General features: G+C 39.3%; 1 protein-coding gene across 2 annotated transcripts in view; it reads right to left on the bottom strand.

Moving 5' to 3' along the window:
- LOC130915903 (lymphocyte-specific protein 1-like) overlaps positions 1-15,823 on the bottom strand; it is a 40,474-nt gene extending 24,651 nt beyond the window's left edge. For both annotated transcript variants that reach the window (XM_057836111.1, XM_057836119.1), the window contains exons 1-6: positions 15,634-15,823; positions 8,221-8,358; positions 6,088-6,322; positions 5,854-5,972; positions 5,409-5,580; positions 3,098-3,220 (exon numbers count right to left, since the gene is read on the bottom strand). In XM_057836111.1, coding sequence (XP_057692094.1) covers positions 3,098-3,220; positions 5,409-5,580; positions 5,854-5,972; positions 6,088-6,322; positions 8,221-8,358; positions 15,634-15,692 — 846 coding nt within the window. In that variant the 5' untranslated portion in view covers positions 15,693-15,823. The remainder of the gene's footprint in view (positions 1-3,097; positions 3,221-5,408; positions 5,581-5,853; positions 5,973-6,087; positions 6,323-8,220; positions 8,359-15,633) is intronic.
- Between the last annotated feature and the right edge of the window lie 234 nt (positions 15,824-16,057).

Below are 16,057 nucleotides of genomic sequence, written 5' to 3'. Positions count from 1 at the left end.
TTTGCTGAAGAGTCGAAATGCTCTCCCAGAGCCATGCGCTCCTGTTAAATGCTTGTTTAAAAGTGTGCCAGTTGTTTTTAAGAGTCGTAGTAAAGCGTTCGCTTAAAAGTGCCCGTTAAAAATGTGTATGTAAAGCGATTGATGATATCACACAGAGATGATTTTTAACAATTAAATGTCTGAGTTAAATAAAAGAACAAACATGCGCACACATTTGTCTCTTTCATGTTACAGGACATTAAATATCAGGGCCCATCACTCTCCATCTCTAAAACTAGTTTTTAAAAGAAGCTGTTCTATTCTTTGGCTTTTAACCCAGCGTCAAACTCAATTATTTGATTTGTTCGCTTTTGACATCAGTACTAATGTCGTATGTCCCATTCCTAAAATCATTAAAAAAAAATCTTCATATATCTTTTTCCATTATTGACACAATAGAAAAACCAACCCGAACAGTTCATGCAACCTTAGCGTTGTTGTGACGTCCCCAAAAGTTCTTTTTTTTTAATTGAACAGTAAAAAATACAAAATGACAACAATACAAAACAATAAGTTCACGTAATATACAGTGGAGCAAATAAGTATTTAGTCAACCACTAATTGTGCAAGTTCTCCCACTTGAAAATATTAGAAAGGCCTGTAATTGTCAACATGGTTAAACCTCAACCATGAGAGACAGAATGTGGGAAAAAAAACAGCAAATCACATTGTTTGATTTTTAAATAATTTATTTGCAAATCATGGTGGAAAATAAGTATTTGGTCAATACCAAAAGTTCATCTCAATACTTTGTTATGTACCCTTCGTTAGCAAGAACGGAGGCCAAACGTTTTCTGTAACTCTTCACAAGCTTTTCACACACTGTTGCTGGTATTTTGGCCCATTCCTCCATGCATATCTCTTCTAGAGCAGTGATGTTTTGGGGCTGTCGGTGGGCAACACGGACTTTCAACTCCCTCTTCACCCCCAGCCGTCAAAATGATAACAAGAACGGGGAGCAAAACTCCCAGAACCACACGGGGGGACCTAGTGAATGACCTACAGAGAGCTGGGACCACAGTAACAAACGCTACTATCAGTAACACAATGCGCTGCCAGGGACTCAAATCCTGCACTGCCAGACGTGTCCCCCTGCTGAAGAAAGTACACGTCCAGGCCCGTCTGCGGTTCGCTAGAGAGCATTTGGATGATCCAGAAGAGGACTGGGAGAATGTGTTATGGTCAGATGAAACTAAAATAGAACTTTTTGGTAGAAACACAGGTTCTCGTGTTTGGAGGAAAAAGAATACTGAATTGCACCATGCCCACTGTGAAGCATGGGGGTGGAAACTTCATGCTTTGGCGCTGTTTTTCTGCAAAGGGACCAGGACAAATGATCTGTGTAAAGGAAAGAATGAATGGGGCCATGTATCGAGAGATTTTGAGTGAAAATCTTCTTCCATCAGCAAGGGCATTGAAGATGAGACGTGGCTGGGTCTTTCAGCATGACAATGATCCCAAACTCACAGCCAGGGCAACAAAGGAGTGGATTCGTAAGAAGCATTTCAAGGTCCTGGAGTGGCCTAGCCAGTCTCCAGGTCTCAACCCCATAGAAAATCTGCGGAGGGAGTTTGAAAGTCCGTGTTGCCCAATGACAGCCCCAAAACATCACCACTCTAGAGGAGATCTGCATGGAGGAATGGACCAAAATACCAGCAACAGTGTGTGAAAAGCTTGTGAAGAGTTACAGAAAACGTTTGGCCTCCGTTCTTGCCAACAAAGGGTACATAACAAAGTATTGAGATTAACTTTTGGTATTGACCAAATACTTATTTTCCACCATGATTTGCAAATAAATTATTTAAAAATCAAACAATGTGATTTTCTTTTCTTTTTTTCCACATTCTGTCTCTCATGGTTGAGGTTTAACCATGGTGACAATTCCAGGCCTCTCTAATATTTTCAAGTGGGAGAACTTGCACAATTAGTGGTTGACTAAATACTTATTTGCCCCACTGTATATGTACATCATTTACAATTTTTACCTGCTCATATTAAGACAAGACAGAAAAAAAATACAATATACATGTTATGTGTTAAATATTTCTGCATGAGCTTCAATAGTAAACTTGCATTTTTTATTTGTTATCATATAAGGTGATGTGGAATATGAATCAACTTCAATTAAGTATAATTTGAAGTTTTGAGTTACATTTTAAGATTTAGATTTGTGCATATGAAATTTTCCTAACAATATATAAAGATTCAAGAGTGTAAATATTTTTGGGATCTTTGGATTCAAATACAATAATCCCAGTTTTCCCATATAATACAATATTTTGTTTGATTTCACACTTGATATATTTTTCAAGTTCAATCCAAAACGTAACACTTATGGGGCAACCATAAAAAAAAAAAAGAGTACCCAACCTGAGCAGTTTGTACAACACCAGCGTTGTCGTGACATCATTAGCAAGCGCAGGTCCCCGAGCAATTTGTGCAACTCGAGCAGATTGTCTGTCTACACCGGCTAGGGCTAGGCTATATTGACTGGAGTTGTATCTGTCAACACTACTAGAAAAGTAAATGTATCAGCGAATAGCGAGCACTTAGGGTCAGCATTACCCTGTGCCTGCTTAATGTCAGGCTTCTTAATGTTATTAAATGATTAACTAACTAACATCAACATTTTCTAAATATAATGTTCTTCAATACAAACCATTACAATTTACTGAGTTTTTATATTGAATTGAATAGGTTTGCCATTGCATGTAAAATACAACATAATTTAAGTGCTGCTCCAGTAAAGTTACATCAAACCCATACATAAAGCAAATAATCAACAATGATAAACAAATGTCCTGCCTTCTCCCGTGCAAAGAGTCCATTGATGTTAACCTTAAATTTAGACCGATTGTTTGTGTCCGAAGTTCCAAACAGAGATGTGAGATTGGGGTACAGACAAATCCCTACTTCGACAGAAGCTAATTGTGTCAAATGTAGTTGTATTTTTGAGAAATAGACAGGTGCTCATAACCACAAAAACCTTTAACCCCGACTGGTCATTTAAATTCTCTTAATAGTGTCTAAAGTGACTGTTTTTAACTCTTTTCTATACCTTAAATGTTGGGCTCATGGCTCCATAGCACTTCATTGTCTCATCTTCTTCACTGCTGCAAACAGAAAGGTTAGACTGCCTGTTTGTAGTTTCGTCAGTCTTGCATCCTTCTTCCTTTGACTTCTACAACAAACCAAAAAGTAAAACCAACAAAATATTAGTCAAAAATTGTATTGTCAAATTGTAGATTTTTTATTTATTTTTTTTTTTTGGGGGGGGGGGGGGGGGGGGGGGTAACTCTACTTGCCTTTCGCTTTTCCCACACCACGTGTGGTAGATGTCCTGCCTTGTATTGCACACATTTGCACATTTACTCCTTTACAATACAGTATGCTCACAAACTTTGAAAGCTTATAATGAAAGCCTGAAAACATGCTATTGGTTGGTAACATTAAACATGTCTCTGAAGCATTTGCCAAGCCACATTCACTATTTTCACCTAAACCAGAGAGGTATTCTTCTTATTTACTGCTCTTACTTTAGAAGCATATTAAGCGACCTGGACGTGTTGCGGGATAACAAGAATAAATTCTCGTTCTTCTATTTATGTGGAGTAAATTTTATACTCTACATTTACAGTGTGGGTATTCTTGAGTTGAGAACAAGCATTTTGTACTCACTATTATGCTAATTTGCAGTCAGTGCTATGTGTATTTGGCGGTAAACACAGACAAGGCTGAAAAAGTAGTTACGGCTCTTGCACCCCTCTTTAAAATAAACTGCTGTATTTTAAGACAAAAGAACTGTTGTGTTTGATAGAACAATATGTCTATATGCTGCCATAGCAGAGTCATGGCGCATTAAGCCCCCAAACTATTTCTTATTTGTCCGTTTTACCTTGAAACCCCCTTTTAAAGACACTGCGCAACCGCTTTTGTTTTAACCTTGCCATAAAAAGAAGTAATTATACGGTATTTATTATTCGAAATGTCTATCATTTTTAGCTTTGGATCATTAATTGATTCCTAGTTTTTAGTTGGAAAAGAAAAACGACTTTATAAAATTATTCACTCGCTTATTTTAAACTTTTATTCAAATTACGTCACAATGAAAAAAAGAGTGTCTTTAAATAGGTCACGGATATCGACCTCATAACTATCGCTTGTTTTTTTTTTTTTTGTTACTGAAGCATTTTCTTTGATATTTTAGATGATAAATAATCGAGCCAAATAAAGAAAAATTGGGAAAAAAAAGTTTAAAAGGGTAAATATTTGAAAAAGAAAATCTTGACCACTCCTTGATGTCTGCGATTTCTGCATTGGGACCCTTGTTATACTACCCTGTTTCACCCATAAAATCCCCCAAAAGTCACAGCTGTGTCTTGACACTTGGTGAGACATATTTTATGGAGTTCTTGGCCAAATTACGGTCTCAGAGCGGAACTTCAAGTCACCTGGGTGTTTTCTGCCATATACTATCCATTATCCTTGTGCTGAACAGACAGTTTTGTATATTTCATACTTATTAAAAATACTTATTAATATTAAATAAATATAATTAATGATATGAATTACCGGTAACTATATTATTGTTACTTCTAATCATATGCCTCATTGGCTAATAGCTTTCAATGCTAAACAAAGGTATAATAATGATTCGTGGATATGCAATTGTGGCTCCTGTAATAACTTGTACATTTTATAAAATATGTTGCATACTCCGGCAACACTATACAGAAAATATTTTTTATTTATTGATGACAAAGTGATGATTGAAGGGGTAGGAACAAAAAGTTTTAATTTCATCCCACTCCTTTTTGAAAAAAATTGATATGTACAAGTGGGTAAATTGGGTTTAACACTGTCTTTAGTTTATTTATCTATTTATTTATTTATTTATTGTTCCTATTGTTCAATGTTTGTATGATTAGTGTTTTTCTCTCACAAGTATATTATATACATATTCAAAAAAAAACAAAAAAAAACAACTAATATCCCTTTCCACATCAAACAGAATAACGAATGTACGGAGCCTCTAAAGGGACATCTTTCTTTCTTTCTTTCTTTCTTTCTTTCTTTCTTTCTTTCTTTCTTTATTTTTTATGTGTGGCAGTGGAGTTGACTTCAGCATCGAACAAAAAGTTGTAGGAGTGTGAGTGTAAAACTTTTAATGGTGGTGTACAACAATAGTGAGTACTATACCCCCACCCCATGAGTACAACAAAATTGTTGTTCTTGCCACATTTAGCTTCGTGGCAGATTAGGTAAAAGAGGTTTCTTATCCAAATGAGAAAGTTACTCAGCCAAACGAGAAACAAAAGTATTGTCCCCCATGTCCCTTTAGGGGCATCTGTATACATATATATATATACCTGAAAATCAAAATCTGCAAGTCTCTCCTTCATCTCTTCATGAGTTGAATTAACATTTTCTTCGTCTTGATCGTCTTCATATGTGGCCCTTTTACTGCTTGGCTCTGAGCTCCACTCCCTCTGCAAAATCTGCTGCGCCCCATCCTCTTGCTTCACCATGCACACACCTTCACTATTAAAAGGAAAACATTCATGTCTCAGACTCTAGCTACTCAAAGCTTGGATACAGAATTTCATAAATATTGCTGGCCAAAAGTTAATAACTAAAACTCGACTCTAGGTGGCCAAAGAGTATACAGCCAAAAAGTTGAAATCTCTGTCACAAACAAATGTGCAAAAATATGTATATTTTGATTCATTTTCTCCAAATAAACAAAGTCAATGCACAAGATGAAAAATGGGTTGTTCAAAATAACTGAAGTTAAAGCATAGCACAAAATATAACCTCGTCTTTCCAGATGGAAAGTGGAATGTCGTGTCTGCTGATGGTTGGGTTACTTTCTGTTGCCTTAGCTCTTGTGACAGAACAACTTTTGAGCAGGACGGTGAAGTTACATCTTGTTTCTAGAATTTAAGAAGAAGGTAACTACTATACATGTGTTCAATCAAAAATGCATGAGACATACACAGCGACTCGGGTAAAACAATAGATGAATGGATAGATAGATAGAATTTTTACCCCATGTACAGAAGGTTTCCTGCGACTACTTAGTTGGGGGTCCCTTCCGTCCTGCTCTTCATCATGTTTTTTCTCGTCATTTCTGCCCGCTTTCCGCTGCAATGTTGAAGGCTCCTCTGCCTTGACACTGAAGTGCTCAGTGTCACTACGGTTCTCCAGCCTGTGGCTCCAGTCACTGAACCCCTCATCCTCCTCCTGAAAGCGGCAGCAATTAGGCCCCAGTTCCTCATCCGACCTTTGGAAAAGGATAAGAAATTCATTGAAATTGAACTTGTTCTGCTTTTTTTTTTTTTTCCTAATAATTTTTTTTATTATTTTAAAAATTGAACAACATATGAACACGTGAGTGGACAGAGCATTGTCCAGTATGGCATAGAAGTTATACTTGGAACTCAAATACAACCTCTAGCAAAAAGTATGGAATCACCAGTCTCGGACCAGCACTCACTCAGACATTTTACTATGTTGAACAAACTCGGATAAAAAAGCTTGAAAAAATAAAGAATTAGTTCAAAAGTGCAACTCCTTGGCATTCAGAAACACTAAAAGAAATGAATAAAAAACATTGTGGTGGTCAGTAAATGTTACTTTTATAGAGCAAGTGCAGGGAAATAAATATAGAATCACTCCAATCTGAGGGAAATATGGAATCATGAGAAACAAATAAAGAAATAACATTCAAAACACATTTCTAGTATTTAGTTGCACCACCTCTGGCTTTAATGACAGCTTGCAGTCTCAGGCATGGATTTGATGAGTGACAAACAGTATTCTGCATCAATTTGGTGGCCACTCTCTTTGATTGCAGTTGCCAGATCATCCTTGCAGGTTGAACCCTTGCTGTGGACCATTTTTTTTTTTTTTCAATTTCCACCACAGGTTTTCAATAGGGTTGAGATCTGGGCTATTTGCAGCCATGCCATTGACTGGATGAGTCTTTCACCAAGGAATGCTTTAACAGTTTTATTTCTGTGGCATGATGCATTGTCATCTTCGAAAATGACAAACATATTTTCAATTGAAGGGATAAGAAAGCTGTCTAAAATTTCAATGTAAACTTGTGCATTTATTGAAGATTTAACCACAGCCATCTTCCCAGTGCCTTTGCCTGACATGCAGCCCCATATCCTCAAGTACTGAGGGAATTTGGATGTTTTCTTCAGGAAGTCATCTTTGTAAATCTCACAGGACATGCACCAACCAAAAGTTCCAGCATCATCAACTTGTCCAATGCAGATTCTTGACTCACCACTGAAAATAACCTCCATCCAGTGATTCGCAGTCCATGATTGCCTCTTCTTAGCCCATTGCCGTCTTGTTGTTTTCTGTTTAAGTGTCAATGATGGTTTCCTTTTAGCTTTCCTGTATAAAAATACCATTTCCTTTAGGCAATTTTGCACAGTTCTGTCACATACCTCGCATTTCTTCTTCATTTGTCTTGTTTTACATCTTCTGTTTTCAAGACATATGGCCTTTTGATGTTTGTCATGACGTTTGGATGTCTTCCTGGGTCTACCAGTACGCTTAACCTTAACCTTGTCATGCTGTTTGTACTTGGTCCAGATTTTTGATACAGCTGACTGTGAACAGCCCACATCTTTGGCAACCATACGAGTAGCGTTACCTTCTTCAAGAAGTTTGGTAATCCTCTCCTTGGTCTCAAGAGACATCTCCTTGTGAATCCACTTGGTCCAGCAGCCCTCCACTGTGTGATAACTGCACTGTTTTTAACTGCTGACTAACGAGCAGATCTAATCTGAGGCAGAGGCAAAGTAAATTGACTGGGTGTGTCTGTATTTTCTACTCAAAATTGAGTGATTCCATATTTTTTTCTTCAGAATGGAGTAATTCTATATTTATTTCCCTGCATTTGCTCTATAAAAGTAACATTTACTGACCACCACAATATTTTTTATCCATTTCTTTTAGTGTTTCTGATTGCCAAGAAGTTGCACTTTTGAACTAATTCATTATTTTTTCAAGCTTTTTTATCTGAGTTTGTTCAACATAATAAAATATCTGAGTGAGTGCTCGTCCGAGACTGGGGATTCCATCCTTTTTGCTAGGAGTTGTATAATGTATATGTATCAACATCAATCAGTTTATACTGAAGAAAAGCAAATATTACTTTACCCTCCTGAAAATGCCGGTTTGCTTTGCTGAGAGGGCACCGACCAAGAAATCCCCTCTTCTCTTTGCCTCTCCCTGGTTCTCCTTCTGCGCTCTCGCTCCACTTCCTCTGCATCCTCAAGGCTCCGCTGGACCGTCACCCTGCAACCAGTGAGATACAATTGCACAGTGAACACTATTTTGGATCCGAGTAAAATTTCAAGAACATTTGACATAAAATGCTGATTAAAGGGTTTAAGTGTGGGAATTTATCTGTCTTTGATTTGCTATTATTACAACTGCTGTGCAGTTGCTTTATTTTAAGTCAAACAACAGGGAATAAGCTGTTAAAATTTTTCTTCGAATGCTTTCCAAAAACTTGCGGGAAGCCATGTAAAACTGCTATAGCTTCTGATACCTCGGTTTAACTTGGGTAGAACTTTATGTGTTTCTCTCAAATTATTTTAGACAGCCGTGTCGCTTAATATGTTTACTTAATGTCAGTGCAGATAAAACAGTCTGGATAAATAACTATTATTATTAATTGTAAGTTCAGATGGCAAAAACTTCAGAAAAAAATACTTTTTATAGCACATCTGTTGAAGTGCGAACCATCTGCAGTACCATGTAAACTTAAGGGTTCGCAGTTTTACAGTAAATGAAAGTTTGAGCTCCTGAGAACATCTGGGATCTTAGATAATATTATAATAACAGATCTAGCAGGCATACTCCATTCAAGAAGGCCTGGGCAGGGATCCAGACAGAACCTGTGAAACAACAGTGCTCGCACTTCGTCTAATTTTCATCAAGTGATACATCAGAAAAGGATAGCTTTGTTTGGAATGCAAGTTGCAGATGTTTTCTAGGCTACATCTGTTTTACAAGCTAATGACAGATGTCAAAAGAACTTTGGGAAAGGATGAAGAGGGTTAGAGGGAACTGTTACACAATGGAAATTATGAGAACACGGACAGAGCTGAACAAGACACTGGAAGCTTTCAGTTCAGCATATGACTCATTCTTCACTGGCACTTCCTTTTTTTCTGAAGCCACACTGATAAGAATTTAAATTAAGTTGAGGTTTTTATTTTTTTCATTTTATACTCAGTTTAATATTTTCACCTTAATTTCTGTCCTTGATGTAATCTACAACAAAACATATGAGTAATATATTCAGTAATACAGGCCTTGGCATACACCTGTATGTCAGATCAGTAAAAAGATATGGATTGGATGAAATCATTTTCTGTGTTCTAACAATCATCTTTCACTTGTGTGGTCTCTGATGAGTTTAATGACTCAAAAATGCTGTGGTCATTATGTGGGGAGGTGACCTAGATATAATAAAATTTAATAAAGCTGCAATACGAGACCAGATCTACAACAAACATGAATTGGCTGCAATTTAGTATGATGTCTGTCAGCTGTTTTTGTGTAATGGAGGCAGGAAACGGTTCAACTTGTAATTGGAATGTCTGGCCCTCATTAGTGCTTAAAAAAGTGATTTTTTTTTTGTACTGGTAGATTTAAAAAACATTTTGCTCTTTGTCCTGTAAAGAAGCATGGATTTACATTAACATCTGACCGAAGACCTATTCAGCACGGTACCAGTTACAGCGACTAGATTGTTTGGGGGCCTACTCTTCTGACTCCTCTGTTCAATTCTCACCACGTAATGTCACGTGACCTACTCTAACCTACCCTAACCTAATACTCACTGGCTGCCATCTATGGCTGAAGGTATCCAACCCATTTTGACTGGGAAACCTGGTAGTGAATGGTCACCCTTTTGAAATAAATTGGACGTCTGTTGTCATCAATGTCACTAAAACATGATTATTGACTGTCAAATTTCCCAGTTCAACTGGATTTGATGTCTATTGCCAGCAATGACAGAATGAGTTCAGAAATTTAATCAAGGAGAAGGCAGATTTTCTAAACCACCCTAAAGGGTCACATCATGTGCCTTGCTTCAGGAATGTGAAGATAATCTGTGATTGTCACAGGTATGACAAATAAAATATTAAAAAGTTGTGAAACACAACATAGACTGGGTAAATTAAAGGCAATAATATTTTTGATATACAGTATGTATCACAACTTCCACCATTGACTTAATATGGGAAAAATGGATATTAACTGGTCAGCCTGTGGGGGCTTGTTTTTATGAATTCATAAACCAAAAAGAAGTCATAATCCCACTTTTTACAAGGAGAATTTTGTGAGCATTAGTCAAAATTTGAAATTTAACAAAATATTTTATGTGTGGGTGCAGGGATGGGACTGGAAGTTGAGTGCAGCTGAGTAGGAGGGAGTTTAGGAATCGTGCCAAATGATGTCATTGACATAAGGGAAGTTGCAACTATAAAAGACTCCATTGAGCCTAGATCAGTGAAGACACACATTTTCCACCAGTAACTTGGACGGCAAAAAGCCTCACTGATAATGACAAACATAGGGCCTTTATTTATTATTTATTTAAATAAAGTGGGTATCAATCAGAATAAATGAGCAATTGGTTTAGTACTGTACAGTATGCAAACTCTATATAAACCTTAAAAGAATAGCTCATTCATATACGCCAGTGCTGTAATTTGGTGGTGGGTGGGTTTGTGTCAGACCGAGACGACGAGGTGGACTCAGCTGGACTTTCAGGCAAAAAACTTTTATTTAGAAAACAGAGATTCTTCCGCTGGCATGCGGGGATGAGGAAAAGTACCACAATCAAAACGCAGTCCAAAAGGAGGAAAAGCATAAACATAAAACGCTTCAAATGGAGTAAAAAGCCAAGATAACTATGATTAAAAGTTCAAACAAAAGGCACTCCAAATGGAGGATAAAATCTAGACAACTGTGATTGCTATGAGATAAGGCTGATGTGACCAACGTGGGTAGTAAGTCAGTTCTGCACAAGACAAGGGAAACTAAGGCAATATATACACAGGAGGTAATGGGGAACAGGTGGAAACAATAGGTGATAAGGTGACCAGAGGAAGGGCAAGTACGCAGACACGAGGAGGGTGAAGCCTTCAAAATAAAATAGGAAATGACATGACAGTTTGTCATTTACGAGGGTCAATCAAGAAATACCCCTCCTTGAGTCATCACCTTATCGTGGTAGAGAGGTTTGAGTGTCCCAATAATCCTAGGAAGTATGTTGTCTAGGGCTATAAGCCCCTGGCAGGGTCACCCATGGCAAACAGGTCCTAGGTGAGGGGCCAGACAAAGCATGGCTCAAAAGACACTTTATGATGAAGAACATTAATGGATTCAGGTTTCCTTTGCCCGGACGCGGGTTACTGGGGCCCCCCTCTGGAGCCAGGCCTGGGGGTGGGGCTCGAAGATGAGCGTCTGGTGGCCGGGCCTGTTCCCATGGGGCCCGGCCGGCTACAGTCCGAAAAGGCAACATGGGTCCGCTTTTCCATGGGCCCACCACCTGTGGGAAGGGCCAAAGGGGTCGGGTGCATCGTGATTTGGGCGGCAGCCAAAGGCGGGGGCCTTGGCGGACCGACCCCTGGCTACAGAAGCTAACTCTTGGGACATGGAATGTCACCTCTCTGGCGGGGAAGGAGCCCGAGCTGGTTTGCGAGGCAGAGAAGTTCCAACTAGATATAGTTGGACTCACTGACACACACAGTTTGGGTTCTGGTACCAGTCCTCTCGTTCTGCTGGGGGACTTTAACGCTCACATGGGTAATGACAGTGAGACCTGGAGGGGCGCCCCCCCCCCCATATGCGCTGCTAGTACGGGGTACCGACCCCTATGGTAAGGGCTGTTCGCTTCCTGTACAACCAGTGTCAGAGTCTGGTCCGCATTGCCGGCAGTAAGTCGAATTTGTTCCCAGTGAAGGTTGGACTCCGCCAGGGCTGCCCTTTGTCACCGATTCTGTTAATAAATTTTATGGACAGAATTTCTAGGCCCAGCCGAAGCGTTGAGAGTGTCCGATTTGGTGGCCTGAGCATTGCATCTCTGCTTTTTGCAGATGATGTGGTGCTGTTGGCTTCATCAAGCCACGACCTCCAACTCTCACTGGAGCGGTTCGCAGCCGAGTGTGAAGCGGTTGGGATGAAGATCAGCACCTCCAAATCCGAGACCATGGTCCTCAGTCAGAAAAGGGTGGCGTGCCCTCTCTGGGTCGGGGATGAGCTCCTGCCCCAAGTGGAGGAGTTCAAGTATCTTGGGGTCTTGTTCACGAGTGAGGGTAGGAGGGAGCGGGAGATTGACTGGCGGATCGGTGCAGCATCTGCAGTGATGCGGACTCTGCACCGGTCCATTGTGGTGAAGAAGGAGCTGAGCCAAAAGGCGCAACTCTCGATTTACCGGTCGATCTACGTTCCTACCATGACCTATGGTCACGAGCTGTGGGTCGTGACCGAAAGAACAAGATCCTGGATACAAGCGGCCGAAATGAGTTTCCTCCGCAGGGTGTCCGGGCTCTCCCTGGGTGAGAAGTCCGGTCATCCAGGAGGGACTCTGTGTCGAGCCGCTACTCCTCTGCGTTGAGAGGAGCCAGCTGAGGTGGCTCGGGCATCTGGTTTGGATGCCTCCTGGGCGCCTCCCAGGAAAGGTGTTTCGGGGATGTCCCACCGGCGGGAGGCCCCGGGGCGACCCAGGACATGCCGGAGAGACTATGTCTCTCGGCTGGCCTGGGAACGCCTTAGGATCCCGCCGGAGGAGCTGGTTGAAGTGGCTGGGGAGAGGGAAGTCTGGGCTTCCCTGCTATAGCTGCTGCCCCCGCGGCCCGACCCCGGTTTAAGCGGTAGATAATGGATGGATTGATGGCATTCAATAAATAAGGTACATTTTTTGGTATAAGGACTTGTCGATAGAAGCTTCCATTTTCCCCCAGTTTTACTTGTTTTTCACATGGACCAAGGAAGATACATGTTCCATGATTGAACACCGGTCACCTATCAAGTTTTTGGTTCCCGAAGGGTGTGAACCAGTTGAAATTCATAGGAGAATGTCAACTGTGTAGGATGCAACATGTTTCAGCCGGGAAAAATATGGCACAAGGTTTGAAAGTGACCAAGTCAAAAGTGTTGTGAGCGACTGCCTGAGCCATTAGTCCAAAGATTTTTACGCTGACAGAAGCTTGGGCACAGATGGGATAAGTGTGTGACAGTGCTAGGAGACTACGTTGAAAAATGATATTTAAAATAAGTAAGCTTCTATCTGTATTAGAAGTCCTTATACCGAAAAGTCACCTTTTATATTGAATTAATTGAAGCTGTCAGGCTTAAAAATGTTTGTCCCAGTAGCATAAAATCCACAAAAGCGTGATGGCTATACTTCTGCTAACACTGCGACACATGATGACAGAACTACAAATGGGCAGATAATGTTCATTTGGCTTGTGTAATCAAATCATAAATCATAAATATTGTGACTCACTCCTCCCAGGGTACACTGAGAACCACTGTGGTGCAAGAAGCACCAAGACCACCATCCTGTATGCCTGCAACCAAACACGGTGAAAGGGCATTTGGATGCGCCATACACTAAGAGATTATTTAAAACAAAAAACAAAAAAATGCAATTGCACATGATTACAATGTGGTAAACTGATACCATTGCCCTCACTTCCCCTCTTAAATATTGAATTAGGGTTAGTTTAACCCCGTTTTAATCATGAGCAACTAGTGTAGACAATGAAATTAAGTAAATTAAAGGACTTGTTTTCAGTGAATCCATGATCGCTACGCAATTAGGACCATAGAGATATTTCTGAATGGAAAAACTTGACATCCACCTCACATGTTGCATTGAAGGTTAGCGTTTGGTATGAGGACACCCAAATTTCATATTAAGATTTTTAAATTAGCGAGAGGGACCTGTACTTTGTAATTAGCTCTTGGTGACTGTCTTCCATCCCCATGACAACGTATTTGTGTCTTCTGACAACTTTGTTATACATTCAATGGTTTCAGCCTGTTGTAATAATGATAATACTAATAATGAAAAGGAACTGGTCAGCTCGCAAAGCATGTCAAAGTAGACTATGGAAAGTGGAGCAGAGAAAAACATGTCCTGAATTTGAAAATAATATCCATGACGGACCAAATGTTTTTTTGTATTCATCTAATTTATTTAGTACATTCATCATTCCTGTGTTCTGATCTTTAAATGTTATGGCAGCTATAAACATAGCACCAATCAAGCAAGATGCAGTTCATTTGGCTTGCTGGTTTGCATGACAGTCTCAGTCAGACTGCTCGTCTTACACCATTCCTGAAATTTGCTTTATTAACAAGTTTTACCAATGTAGGTAAATTTAGATATAATTTGACTTCCTCGATGGAATGAAGGAGAGCGAGAGAGTGAGCAAGAGAGAGAGAAAATTGACAAAGTTGCGCCTACGAAATATACTTCTTTTAAGAACACAGTGAAAACAATTAATTTTCATGATTTGCTTCGTTAATATTAGGATAGTATGATCAGGTTCATTTCTTGAATTCTGTTTTTAAGTGGAGCAACAAAGGAGTAGCTGCAATTTGCGAACCACAGCACCAAAACAAAATGCCTCTCAGATATGGTCAAAATAAAATAAGACATCCTTGAAATGCAATGTGTGTTTTATCCAAATTATTTTGTGATATACTGTATTTTTAACGATTCACTGAACTGAGTCTGTATTTCTTAGCAGACCCAACATAATCATAGAGAAAACACCTTAAGCAAATACCCAACGTTGTTAGTTTTTAAGCAGCTTTCACCATGTTGAGCTGCTAAATGTAATAATACCCTGGGCATTGCATTTAGAATGCCTTTTCATGAATGATAGGTCAGATGTCTGTTTTTTTATCAAAATTACATCCGTGACATTGTCATTGTGACAATTAGTTTTTGATGCGTTGGGTTAGTACAGGGATGTTTTGAAGCTAAACGATCTTGAAATGTTGTGCAGCAAACTATTGTAATGTCTATCTAATTGTACTGTACTCCTACAAATGCAATCCACGGCACAGTGGCTTATGTACGATTCAGTTATGAAATGACTTAGGTAACATGAGTTAACAAGCTGAGGACTAAACTAAGGACTTTTGAAAGATGAACACGTCTCTTTCTCAGCCTTTTTTCTGGGATTTTTATGATCTTGACATTCCTGATATTTGGAGAAAAAACATGCCATTTCTTTGCCAATTCTAATATGATTTCAAATACCCTTGCAGTTTTGGAAAGTTGGTCAAAAACACAAACACATTTTTTTTTTGTAGATGTTTGGTTTTGGGGGTCATGCACACATAATTCAAGTAATCAATAACGATGTTAATCAGTCAATATTTAGGTTAATTATTCTCAAACTTTATGTTGAATATTAACTATTTTCAAAACATTATACTTTTATCCACCAAATAAAAAATTGGCGATAAAATATTAATATCTAAAGCCATAGTCATATCAGTCAAGCAGAACAAAAGATTTTTTCCCCTCACTGAATGAGGTCCTGGAGGATCTGTCTGCTGGAGCTCTTTCTTCTGATAGACTCTGACATGTTGGACTGGCCTGCTCCTGTTCTTTGTCTTGATATTAATGTAGCCTCCAACTCGTTTTCTGTCTCGGGGAAAGAAGTATTGTTCCTCGGGTTGTTCCTTTCTTCCTTCAATTTTGTGTCTGTAACCCATCATCGACTTTATGTTCGCTAGAACTCAGCCCTCCCTTCACAAGATTTTCATCCAAGTGTTGACTGAGCCCAGCCTCCCTGAACGACAGGTCATGTGACTCTCCCAAGAGCATATGAAAGATGAGTTTATTACAAGGAACACGGTTATTTTAACATTTTATTCATTGTATTCAATTTTGAAATAGGACCATTTCTATGTATTTCACACATTTTTTGATTCAGAGGAATTATATGTA

Source organism: Corythoichthys intestinalis, chromosome 1 (assembly GCF_030265065.1).
Source record: "Corythoichthys intestinalis isolate RoL2023-P3 chromosome 1, ASM3026506v1, whole genome shotgun sequence".
Classification (NCBI taxonomy): Eukaryota; Metazoa; Chordata; class Actinopteri; order Syngnathiformes; family Syngnathidae; genus Corythoichthys; species Corythoichthys intestinalis.
Note: the sequence above shows the minus strand (reverse complement) of the source record. Positions and strands in the feature narration are given on the sequence as shown.